Below are 13,206 nucleotides of genomic sequence, written 5' to 3' on the forward strand. Positions count from 1 at the left end.
CTCTAATCGAATGACAAACCCATGTTGCACCAATCAACTGCCTACATATGCAGCACTGATACCATAAACCAGTCAACAAATCATGTCTTCTGTCTACATGTTTTGTATTCATCACTAATAAGCCCAAGATAACTATGTATTGTACAAGTCATATGCTATTTACTTATTTTGTGACTAAAATGAGACTACTGCCAAACACAAAAGGTAACTGTTATCAATCACACTACTTTGTACACAGGTCAGTGCACAACAGCATGTTACAGCAAGATAAAAAAAACTACTCCTTCCATCAGGCGAATGACCATCTCTTAGTATAGTTGCTCAAATACTTAATGATAGTACTCCAAAAAACCCTTTCATCATTACTTGAAACACCGCCTGTTACAATGACATCTACTAAACACTATATATATGTTTACAAGTCAAAATGAATAGACCCTATCATACAAAGTTAAATCAGATAAGGCACGCATTCTGTAGAACATCAATTTGTACAAGGTAGTAACTTGACAGCTTGTATAATGCCTTTCCAAGATGGCGTACCGCTTGACACGTCACATGCGCCGCCGCGCGGCATCTAGGATTAGATATCTATGGTCTTACCCACTAAAGATAATGTAATAACAGATTATTATAACTATAGCTCAATACTTTCGTATATAAGGTACTGTCGCACAGTACATATAAATATTTTACATAAAGCAATATTTCCAGATTTACAAACATTATTCCGACTAAACGACTGCATATAAACACTCGTGATCGTGCGATGGATAAGACTTTTCAAGATGGCGGACCAACGTAACAACGGAAGGTAAGCTCTGCTTTCAAACGGTAATACCCATAATTTATATACTCACTATGATCATGACACATATTGTATCTGATTCGCAAATAGTGCTAATATTGTTGTACGTATCTATTTGGATAATGATAAACTTAAAATGTAATGCAATCTGCGTGAAGACTTTGTCAACATGCCGATTTGTTACATCCAAGGGGATGCGAGCTTTACTTTTGGCCCTAGCTAAAAAATCAAATACATCCAGTGAGAGTTTTAATGTTAAATTGAAGATTAGATCAGCCTCTAATCGAATGACAATCTTCTCTGACGGAATGTGTCTTCTCTGACGGAATGGGAAGCGTGATTGGAGAAAAAAAACAGGAAATTTTGACCATGCGATGGCTAGGTCCTTAGTAACACGATCACAAAATGCACCGAGACCGAGCCTTCGCAATTGCCAAATCAAAAATGGTCACCAGGGAGACATGTTTTGTCCTAAAATCAAACTAGGGACCATGGGGAACCTACTTATGCATTTTGAGAGTTATAAACGCAGTAGTTCTCAAGAAATAGCGATAACAAACTATCACAGTCAAAATTCATGAAAGTCATCTGTCGGCCTTGTATTTCTGATAAGTCCATATATCAACTGGACATAGTCATACATTACGTCATACATTACATCTTTCCTTTCATAGAAAAATAGTTGGATCATTTCCAAAGCATTATTCTGATCAACTGAAAATACACATTTTTAAGTAAAGAATTTTAAGTAAAATTTGTTTCTTTACTGTTATCATAATATTGAATTGATAGTTACTAAATTTACTCATGAAGTTATAATAAACACTAATGTACATGTTATGAGTAATATAAAGTCAATTAACCATGTCAATGAGATAATTTCACTATTAACCTGAAAAAGAACATTGAGTCTTATATGAAACCTAACTGAACCAGTCTTTCAAAAACTAAAACACTAACTGAACTAGTTGTCTTTTAAACTTGAAACTCGTTAACACAAAATCTATTGAACAAAGTCTTTGAAACTTGCTGGCGTTTTGATAATCCTTCCAGAACTGGATAGGCGTGGACTATCCAAAACTGATGTAGGTGGAAGTTGGTTTTGCACGGCCTGACGGGTTTCCTGTGACATATTGCTATCCTGGATGGATGTTTTTGTAGCCAAAGTTTGCTTGGACGGTTGATTACTGGGCGGCCAGCAATGTAAATTAAGGTCAGCTGGTTCTTGGTCCAAGTCTGCCTTTGACCTGGTTGGTCGTAGATGTCTGCAGTTTCGCCGGTATGCCCGATTTCCTGATCGGATTACATAGGACCTTGGGGTCTTATGTTTCTCAATTACTGTTCCATGTTTCCATTCAGATCTACATGTATTTGGATGTTGTTGTAGCAGGACCTGGTCTCCAGGGCTCAGTGGTTGTAGACCTCCACTGGCATGTCGATCATAACTTTGTTGTTGTTTTTTCTGGCGTTTTACCAGTTGTTCCCGCACCTTATCAAATGCTTCAGCCTTGAGTAATGGTAATGACGTCGGTATTGTAGTTTTCAATCTTCTTCCAAGGAACATTTGAGCTGGTGAAAGTCCAAGTTCATCAATATTAGAGTTCCGATATTCTAATAAGGCCAGATATGGGTCATTTGATTTCTTCAGTAAGCGTTTGACGGTTTGAACCGTTCTCTCAGCTTGCCCATTTGACTGTGGATAATGTGGACTTGAAGTAGTATGTTCAAACTGGTACTGCTGTGAGAACTGTTTAAATTCAAAGCTAGCAAATTGGGGTCCATTGTCACTGATTACTAAATCAGGTATACCATACTTTGCCATTTGACTTTTCATGTGACTGATGACACACTTTGCGGTTGTAGATTCAAGTCTCACAATTTCTGGCCATTTTGAAAAATAATCCACGGTCAGTAGGTACGATTCATTATTGTAGTCAAACAGGTCCACACCTATTTTAGACCATGGCCTAATGGGCAACTCTGTCGCGATCATTGGCTCCTTATGGTTTGCGTTATTATGCTTGGCACATATCTCACATGAGTTGACTCGGTCCTCAATGTCTCGTGACATGCCTAGCCAGAACAGTATGTCCCTTGCTCTGTTCTTACATTTCACTACACCAAGATGAGAAGAGTGAATAAGGTCCAACATTTCTTTTTTCATAGACCTGGGCACTACGAGTTTATGAGATTTGTACATGAGCCCATCAATGCACGATATTTCATCGCGAAAGGTCCAATATGAACGTAGCTCAGCTGGTACGTCCACCTTGTTGTCTGGCCATCCGTACAGAACAATATCCTGTAACTTCTGTAACTCATCATCTGTAGCTGTAGCCTCTTTGAGTTGTTTGTATTTCTCTGGTGAAACAGGTAAATATGCAGTCAGATGAATTTCATTAACCTGTAAGTCTGGAACCAAAACTTCTTTTGTTTCTTTCAAGTATGCACGACTCAGATGGTCTGCTAAAAACATGAGCTTTCCTGGCTTGTAAACGACTTCCACATCATAACGTTGCATAGCTAATAACAATCTCTGTAACCTCGGAGGTGTTTGTAGAATTGGTTTTTTGAATATTGCCTGTAGGGGTCTGTGGACTGACTCCACGGTAACTTGTCGCCCATACACGTATTCATGAAATTTCTCGCAACCAAACAGAATTGCCAACGTTTCTTTTTCTATTTGTGAGTATTTTTGCTGTGTAGTGGTGAGTGCCCTCGAGGCATATGCGACCGGTTTTTCCTCTTGTACCAGAACAGCACCTAGCCCTTTGCTACTGGCATCCACTGAGAGGGTAAGTGGTTTACTGCTATCATAGAACTGTAGTACAGGTGCAGCTGAAACCATCTGTATTAGAGTTTGAAACGCTTCTTCCTGTTGTTTCTCCCAATGCCATTCAGACTTTTTCTCAAAAAGACTTCGTAGTGGTGCACTGACCTCTGCTAGTCTTGGTAAAAACTTATGTAGGTACTGCACGAAACCCATTAGGGTTTGGAGCTCTTTTACATTGATTGGTTTCTCCATATTTTGTACTGCTCTCACCTTCTCGGGGTCAGGTTTCACCCCATTCTTAGTCAATAAATGTCCCACATAGGTGACCTCTGTCTGACCTATTACACACTTGTCTTGGCCAAGTTTTACATTGTACTCGCGTGCCCGTTCCAGCACTCTCTGTAGCCTGTGATCATGTTCCTCTTTGGTGGTTCCCCATACCAATATATCATCAACTATGGCTTCTGTCCCTTCAAGGTCTGATACCATTTCTGTTATTACCCGTTGAAATACTTCGGGGGCTGACTTGACTACAAAGGGCAGCCGGGTGAACCGGTACCTTCCAAATGGAGAGTTAAAGGTACACAACTTTGAGCTGTACTCGTCCAATTTTAACTGCCAAAATCCTGAAGTAAGATCTAATTTACTGAAAATCTTAGCTCCGGGCATCCTTGAAACCACCTCCTCAATAGTTTTGAGTGGAAAATGCTCTCGTTGTATAGCTCTATTCAGATCACACGGGTCAATACATAACCTCAGTTTCCCATTAGGTTTCAGGACTGTCACAAGGGAGTTAACCCATTCAGTGGGTTCTTCCTGTTTTACTATAACTCCCAGGTTCTCCATGCGGTCCAGTTCATCTTTGACTTTATCTCTGAGCGATATAGGTACTCTCCTTGGGGGGTGTACTACTAGCGTAACAGATTTATCAAGCTTAATGGAGTGCTCTCCTGGCAAGCATCCTAGTCCTGAGAATAGGTCCTCGAATCCTTCATCAATCCCTGCGGGTACTTTTCCTGCTGAAGTTTGTATTGAGTGTATCCGTTTAATGAGACCTAGTTCCTGGCAAGTAGAAGCTCCTAATACTGCTTGAGCGTTCATGTCAACAACATAGAACTGTACTTTCTGTTCAGGCTTGTTTTGATAGGAACACATCATATGTGTTGTTCCGATACACTTTATCTGATGCCCTGAATATGAACGTAGCGGTGTTTTACATGGCTGTAGTTGCTTGTTGTTCAACTTTTCATACAGTCTCCTCGACAACACATTACATTTGGCCCCTGTATCTAACTGAAATGTTACTGGGTGTTCGTTGACAACTACAGTTTCTACCCACTCTGAATTCTCGACATTGTTTACATCCAGACTTTCACTTATCATTCCGACGAAAAGTTCATCTTCTGTATCAATTTCAACCACATTTCAGTTTTTCTGAGGATTGTTCTTACCTTTTGCTAAACATGCAGTAGCGAAGTGGTTCATTTTGCCACATTTCATGCATTTTTTCCCGAATGCAGGGCAATTCCTTGGTGGATGTTGTCTCGCACACTTTCTGCACGTTTTGTCACCATTGCGGTTAGAGTATCTGGGCGGCGCGTTCGAGTACTTAGCTGACGGCGCATTCCACTTTTGACTCTGGTCTTTCTTGATCGCGTTTATGACAACTCACAACAATTTCTCTCGGACTTTGTTGTACCAAATACAATTGCTTACAGGCTTATTACGTTCTGTTGGAGCAAAAAACCCCATTTTTTCGGGTTTTTCACACTAAAATTAAAATATCAAATAAGCGTAGTTGGGGGATAGAAATATATCAAAATAAAGTTTAAGACTTCTATTTTCTTATTTTGGTAATTATTTTGTAATAAGATATAAATTCCTACCATTGCATGGAGTTCGAAGTGAAGTCGTTTCCAAAAATTCGGCCGCCATGTTGATTTATGTGTCAACAAGTGTGCCAAGTTCAGAATTAAATCCGCTGGCTATTACTGGACCAATTTTTACCATTAATGGCTTAAAATTTAGGAAATATAGTCTAGTTTTTGAAACTGAGTGATCTCTTTTGAAAAAGTATAGGGATCACACTGTAAAAAATATAAATTTGCAAAACAGTGTTTTTTTACCGTGATATCACTTCGCCGCGAACAGGGATCACTCGGATTATGGTAGCCTGGACCTTCATCTAGCGATTGGTAACCAAGGTTTCAACAAAATAACAAGAGCAGCCAGCGGAAATCATTGGATATTTGAATGACTTTTGCCACAATGTTTTGTTCGTATGAGTTATCGAACTTTGCTGCTGCTGCAGGCCGGGTGCAAATCCTCCCGACCCGGTAAACAAAATTGACCAATGGGACATCAGTATGTCCATTCGGAACATTTTGGGGTTTTTATGTTAAATATCAAAGGAAACATTCGATTTTCTTTAGGATTTATATAAAAGTATGTTTTAGAACAAAAGAAAAAACGGGGGGGGGGGGGGGGGAATAGTTGCTGTGGTTAAGAAAATATGTTTGGGGGTATAACAAAAACATTTTCTGAACACAGAACCATACTTTACTTTTCTTAATCTTTTAAGTCACAAATACAAATTATTTTCCATGAAATAAATGAATGAACATTTGATGAGAAAACAATTTTCTCTGTAAAATATCATGATTATACTCCCTCTCAACTAGCCCATTCTTCTTAACTCAGAAAGTTGATTTTGGTCTATATCTTGGTTGTTAAATTCCTTCTGAATGTAAGAACTGCCCTTCTTTATCAATGCAAGGGGGTATTGTTGAAGTGAAAGAAAGTTGTTTTATTTATTTTGTTGAAATTCTTTATATTTTTAATTGTTTTGCTAATTTATGACACTTTTTAAAATCTCTTTTATTTATTTAAGTTTTATTTTACCTTATTTTGGTTTCTTTTTAAGTTGTCAAATTTTTCAGAGGAAGAATAATAATTGTGATTTATTTTATTTAATTTTTAATCTAAATAAATCTTTTTCTAAAAAAAAAAATTATTTTGATTTATTTTCTTTTTAGTTTTTTTACACGCTCTGATATACTGATTTTCATTTTATTTTTGGTAAGTGTGATAAGTTTTATTTACAATCCAATACACTTTTTTATTTGCAGTTTGATAAGTATGTGATGATTGTTTTTACTTTTTTTTCAATACTATCAATGAATTAATTAGATAACAATTTTTATGACCGTTAAATTTTAACATTGATGTTAAAAATAACTTATGCTAGATAATGACAGATTTACCTATTTTTTGTGCTTTTATCTTAATCTTAAGGATAAACTTATAAAGACAAGAATAACCGTGTTTCAACTCTTAAGGCTTATAAAAGGTGAACTAATATCAACAGGAACATTTTTTCTCAAATGATATTGTTTGTAGGAGTAAAAAAAAAATTGGGGGGGGGGGGGGGGGGGGGGGGGTTCACCTTCTGAGAATGTTTGATTTTGGGGTAGGGCTAGGTTTTTATAGAAATACTTGGTGCTGTTAATAGATAGAGGTACAAATATGTGCTAGTTGCATTCTACATATTTCTATCTTTAAAATGATACCTTATACACCATACAATAGTTTATATTCTTCTCGCATTTCATGATTAAACACAAATTTCAGGTTTTATCCAAAATTTTCAAAACGTAGAAAAACAACCTTAAATGTTGCAAAAAATTGTTGTTTTGAGTTAAAACTTGATCATTTGTATGTAGAAATAAGCATTCTTATATAAATTGTCATTTTATTACCACCTGGGAGTAGTTGAAGATCTTTTTGTCCTGAAAAAATGTTATTTTTCGTCTTTTCGGGGCTAAAAATATACCTCTTTGGCAGCTGTATTTTGGAGCTGTTGCTTTCAAAAAAATTTTTTAGGGGAAATATTACATATTTTCTGATAAAACATACAAAGATCAACAAGAAACACCATATAAAAAAAATTCCAGATTTTTTTTGAGCTTTCTGCATCAAAAAAGTCATTTTTTCTGAAATTTTCGATTTCGTCTCAAAAAGGGGCTGCGCAGGGTATTTGATATCAAAATATTAAAAAAAATAATGATCTTAAACCCTAACTGGAATTTTTTTTCAAGAAAATGCATTGTGATCTGTAAAAATAAGGAGATTTGGATAAATTGGGTGATTACTTTTTAAGATAAAGTTCTTCAAAAGTGGTAGTCTAGCAAAGAGGGGTGCCGACACATTTCTCAAAAAAACTAAGTCCAAACGAATAATTCCTCATGTTCAGCTGCCAATTTTTTTTTTATCTGTCCCCACCTAAACTAAGTAAATGTTTCTTTTTGAAGCTTAAGGGGAACTTGGCACCCTACAACAATCAGACAATACATATCATAACCACATTTTCAGATATAAGGCCTCAAACATGCCTCTTTTAGGGACTATTTGCTAAAAACAGAAAAAGGGTCGCTTTTCGAGGTACAAAAATTGATGTAACTTTTGAACCGCTCAACCGATTTCCAAAATTTTTGCACCAAAATTCCTCTTTCTTTGAGTTTTGTCCAAAAAACATGTTTTAAAATGTTTTCTAGGTGGTTCATTTTTTGAGCTGCGGACGAACATGTGCTTCAAACTTTTCAGTTAATGCCGTGAGTGATTTTTTTTCATCATTTGTCAGTGTCCATGTGGTATATATGTCCCTACCTTTGTCTCCTACCCAAATCATGAGGTAGTTGCATCTTTCTTCCTCGTTTTTCTTTGAAAGTGGTCCTTTAAACCAAAAGTCAACGTGGTTTTTAAATGTTTCCCATGCCACCACGAGGTCGGGCGCATCCCAATTCATTTTTGGCGTTCCTTGTGTGTTTCCTGTATCCATTTTGATTTCTCTGTATTCTTCTATGTCTCTTTCAACTTTTTACATTGAAATATACTGTTGATCCTTTATCATGAGGACGATGTTGTCCGATTCAGGTTCTGACACCATGTTGTATATTCAAAACATGACGCCATGCTGACTGCTAGCCAAATTCCTTTATTACCTCTAGAGACCGGAGAGTTCCAGTCATACATTACGTCATACATTACAACAACCAAGAACCAACATGAAATTTGAGAGATCCGTCCAATACATCTTAAGAGATATCGATAACAAACTTTAATTAGTCATTCCAAAATGGCGCGACAAAGGGGAACCTACAGATGAAATTCAAAAGAGATCTAAAAAAATAGCCTTAACAAACTTTACCTTGTGCAATCCAAAATGGCAGTCTGTCGATCATTTTGTTTTTTTTTATTAGTTCCACAATCAGGGACTAAGGAGAACCTACATATATTGAGAGGTCCATCCAGTACCTCTAAAGAAATAGCTATAAAAAAGTTTATTGTAAAAATCCAAGATGGCCACATTATTTTTCAGATCAGAACAAGATCCATCAAGTACTTTCTAAGAAATAGCGACCAAAATATTGTTTACGGACGGCAGATCTAGGAGTTGGGCGATTCGAATAGTCCACTATCAGATGATGGTTTGCTAAAAATGTGGATAGGGCCATGTAATTCCTTATTTCTTCATTTCTACATAAAGCAGTACACTTACATTCTTGAGTCAAAGACTAGTGAGTATTTCAACTCATGCTTAGCCTTTTCTCAACAATGTCCACAAACTACGTGTAAGAAAGATATATAACAGGTGGTGTGGACATAGATACAGATGATACTTACACTTCTACAACACTGGTCTTTTTCTCCATGTACTTTTCTATAGGTCTTTTGTCAAGTTTTCCCTCTAGTTTCTTTACCTTTGAATTCAAATTCTTTTCAGATGTTGGTATTTTCTGTTAATCGACAAACTGACCAGGGGAGAATGTCACATCATATATAAATGATAAACTAACACATTAAATATCATTTCTTTTATTTATAAATTCAGCCTTATAACTGCTGATACTAAATTTGTTACCTTCATCGCATATCAGCTCTTTCCAGCAGATCATTAAAACATGTGAGGCATAAAAAACAGTTAAAACATCAACAATTTTGTAAAGATATAGAATTTGTTTCTGTATGATGTTGATTATTCTCAAAAAACAAATAGAAAATTAATGTATGCATTGGACTATATACACAAGTACAGTGCAGATAGAGATACAATAACAATAAAATATCCCCAACATAAGATGATTTGCACAAAACAGGCATTGCTCCCTGTCAACCCCAAAATAGATACTATCATGCTAGTACAATATACAGTGAGATCATCAGATAAAAATTGACTACATAATGTACACACATAAGTCATCTGCTACTGGAGAATAATTAGCAACTCAAAGAAATCACAAACTTTTGTCTATATAAGTGTCACAATGTCATTTTTATAGCATACATCTTCTGTAATCTTTCCACTTTGCATTAAACAATTGACTTTCTCAAAACTCAAATATAAAGCCCTCAGTATTTGGGTAAATCCAAAACCTAAATGTCATATCTTACATCTACCTGCTATCCAATCATAATGGGCCACAATTGTGTTATCTTCAGCCAATGGGAATGATTCATTAAAATCTTAAAATAAAGCTTTACTTAAGTTTTATATTGTCAAAATTACCAAATTCCATGTCAACAAACAAAGTAGAAACAAATGCATACAGTTTTCTACTACAAGATTACCCATGGTAACATCAGGTAACACAGTTATACTATGTACATGTCAGTAAATAGCTACCAGAGAGTCTCATTATCAAGCTGTATGTTGTCTCATTATAAACCTGTATGTTGTCTCATTATAAACCTGTATCTTGTCTCATTATAAACCTGTATCTTGTCCATATATTCTAATTCCTTGATTTCAGGGCTCACATTGGTAAAAGCAATAATCTTTGTAGCCTCAAGTCAAATTTCATGATGCATGGTTCAATGCTCCATTATCATTGCAGTTTGCATTTTTGGGAAGTCGAGAAACGGTCTTGTCTGTGCTGACCTTATTGCGTCCTTTGGCGAGACACTATCCAAAATGCATGGCATGTGACAGGCCTAATGTATGTTGTTCATTGAAGTAGCCAATGGACATTGCCTCAAAATGACCCTAGCTGTTCATAGGCGATAAACACAAGAAACTAAATATTGCTAATTATTCTGTGTGACCTTTGAATGTAAAATTAAATATGACTACTCCTTCTATCTTTTCCTACAACGTAAAAGCTGCCATTTTAAAAGTTGAGATATGTTGTAAATGAATTTATATAATGAAATGTATGTAGTCATTTCTACACAAGATTTGATGATTTTTGTTCTGCATAACATAAAATATAACACACCATAAAATGTTGAGGAAATCAGATACCTACCAGATATATTCTCTGTGATGCTTACTCTTCAAATACAGCTTTTATAAATTAGAAACGAAGAATTTGTATTAAAACATATCACGGTAAGGTAATTTTTTCTTTAAATGACATTTGTTCAATGGTTTTTAAAAACATAAATAAAAAATAATCAATCATTACATTTGGGAAAGTAATATTTTCACAAATTCTTTTTACTTTTCACCATATTAAGGAAATTTACAACCTTAGTTCAGATTATTATGAGGTAACCAGATACTATGAGGTTTATAACATATTCTATTTAGTTCTGTTGTTTCTACTGTTAGAAATTTTCTAGATTAAGTCTACAATGATTTTAACTACATTTCTTGACACTAACATCATTTTTATTGCATAGGAACTGATTTGAGGTCATGATTAGATTTATTTATTCTACAGCCAAATCCTCACAATACATTTAAAGAGGTTGAACAGTGATTATCGGTAATGCAGGTAAAATACAGGTCTGTTACATATATACTGCTCCAAGTTGGTTATCAGGTTTCGTCTTTTACATATATAGGGATATACAACAATTTGCTTTTATACTAGCATAAACAATAAAAACAATCTGTTCAATACATATGTATTCCTTATGAAATAGCTTGGTTTTATCAAGGGTCTAACTACATCATGTATGTGGGAAATTCCTGTATCTTTAGTGCTAAGTTAATTTCTGGAACAGCCAAAGCTATATACATATCTGCATCCTTTATCACCTCATTCTAAAAATGTACAAAAAGTGGAAGGACACAACAATGGTGATCTTATAGTGTTCAGCAGATATTTGGTGTGAAAGATTCCTGGTTTTATCCATAGCACCAGTGCTATTCTGAAATAATTTTTTCTTTATTCATAATCATATATTGAGAAAGGTAGCATCCACCTTTAATTAAGAGACAGGAGATTGTCTCCCTTTGATAATTTTGTCTACTACAGAAGGAAGCAGTGCCAGGTTTAAAGGTATTACACTAGTAACAACCTTTAAATATATCAAAACAAAATCTTCTCAAAAGGTGAGGTTTATAGACTTCATTAAATTTTATATACCATTCTGATATTAACATGCTGTTTCTCTGCTATGGAAATATTGTGCTTCTGTTTAATAAGTTTTTTCACAAAAAAATAATTTTAGTCAAAAATTTACAAAATCCTACAAAATATGATTTTATGACAACAGTTACTAAATTAAAAGGTCAAGTTTTTGCTGTTTTGATCAGAGATAGTTGAGTTAATCATGTGACCTTTCGGAACCTCATTTTAACCCACCATTTTGATATGCTTTCTTACTATGTATAATTATGTAAATAGCCAAAACTTAATTTGCCAGCCATGTTTCAATTCTTACTTTGTAAAATGGCCTCTTGTTTTATGCTATACATGTGACAGAGTGAAATAAATGAATTAGAAATAATCTGAATCCAAAATTGAATGCGCAAAGACATTGTTTACACTCTCCAAACAATAATATGAATTAGTGTTGGGTCGCTCCTATTTTATTTCAATTTTTTGACGTCAATCAAACTGTTATGCAAACTTTAAAATATCATAATTAACACACAATTTTTAACAGATATTTAAATGTCATATTGCTTTTTATCAGTTATGAAATGAATATCTAACCATTTAGTCCCCCTTCAATGAGAAAACCTTTTAAAGAAATTTCTTTCTTTTTTAAAAGTAATATTTCAATAATTTCATATTGGGGTTTGAAGTCCTGCATTGTTCAATCTTTTATAAGTAATCATCTGAGTTACTGATATATTGATTCAATGATGAAATGTAGATTGGTAACTATTCATTATTTCTTTTTCTATTAATACAGTGAGTCTTTTGAAGTCCTATGAGGACAAAACACATTTATGGTTCAATTTGATTCACTCTAATGCATTATTTGACTTAACTGTCAAATCTACTTCTACTATATATATCTAATTCTTAATTTGTATTGAGGAGTAAAGAAAGTGTCTCAATCAAGGTAGGCGGTAGTATCATATTCCTGCAATTTTAAACAAGAGTCAGAATCAGTTTCATAAATCCTTAGAAATTGGTACCAAAGTACCAAAGTGAGTAACACACAGATTTATATAGAAACTGTGATATAAAACATGGTATCTGTTGTCTAAAGGAGATTAACATACATAAAATAGAAAATTGTTCTCTACAATTGCACAAAGTATTGATGATGTTGAGAAACAATGAATCAGTATAATACTAAGATCCAGTTCACAACATCTGTTTCACAAAATGAAATTATAGCGTCTTTACAAGTGACATTCAATGTAATCAGGTCTAATTCATGC

General features: G+C 34.9%; 1 protein-coding gene across 1 annotated transcript; it reads right to left on the reverse strand.

Annotated features, from left to right (window-relative positions):
• Window positions 1-1,811: 1,811 nt before the first annotated feature.
• LOC132559368 (uncharacterized protein K02A2.6-like) lies at window positions 1,812-4,964 on the reverse strand. The gene has a single exon (XM_060223976.1). The coding sequence runs from the start codon at window positions 4,962-4,964 to the stop codon at window positions 1,812-1,814; it is 3,153 nt and encodes a 1,050-aa protein (XP_060079959.1).
• Window positions 4,965-13,206: the final 8,242 nt, after the last annotated feature.

Source organism: Ylistrum balloti, unplaced genomic scaffold, assembly GCF_031769215.1.
Source record: "Ylistrum balloti isolate Yb309-2 unplaced genomic scaffold, AGI_CSIRO_Ybal_v1 Utg370898, whole genome shotgun sequence".
Taxonomy (NCBI): Eukaryota; Metazoa; Mollusca; class Bivalvia; order Pectinida; family Pectinidae; genus Ylistrum; species Ylistrum balloti.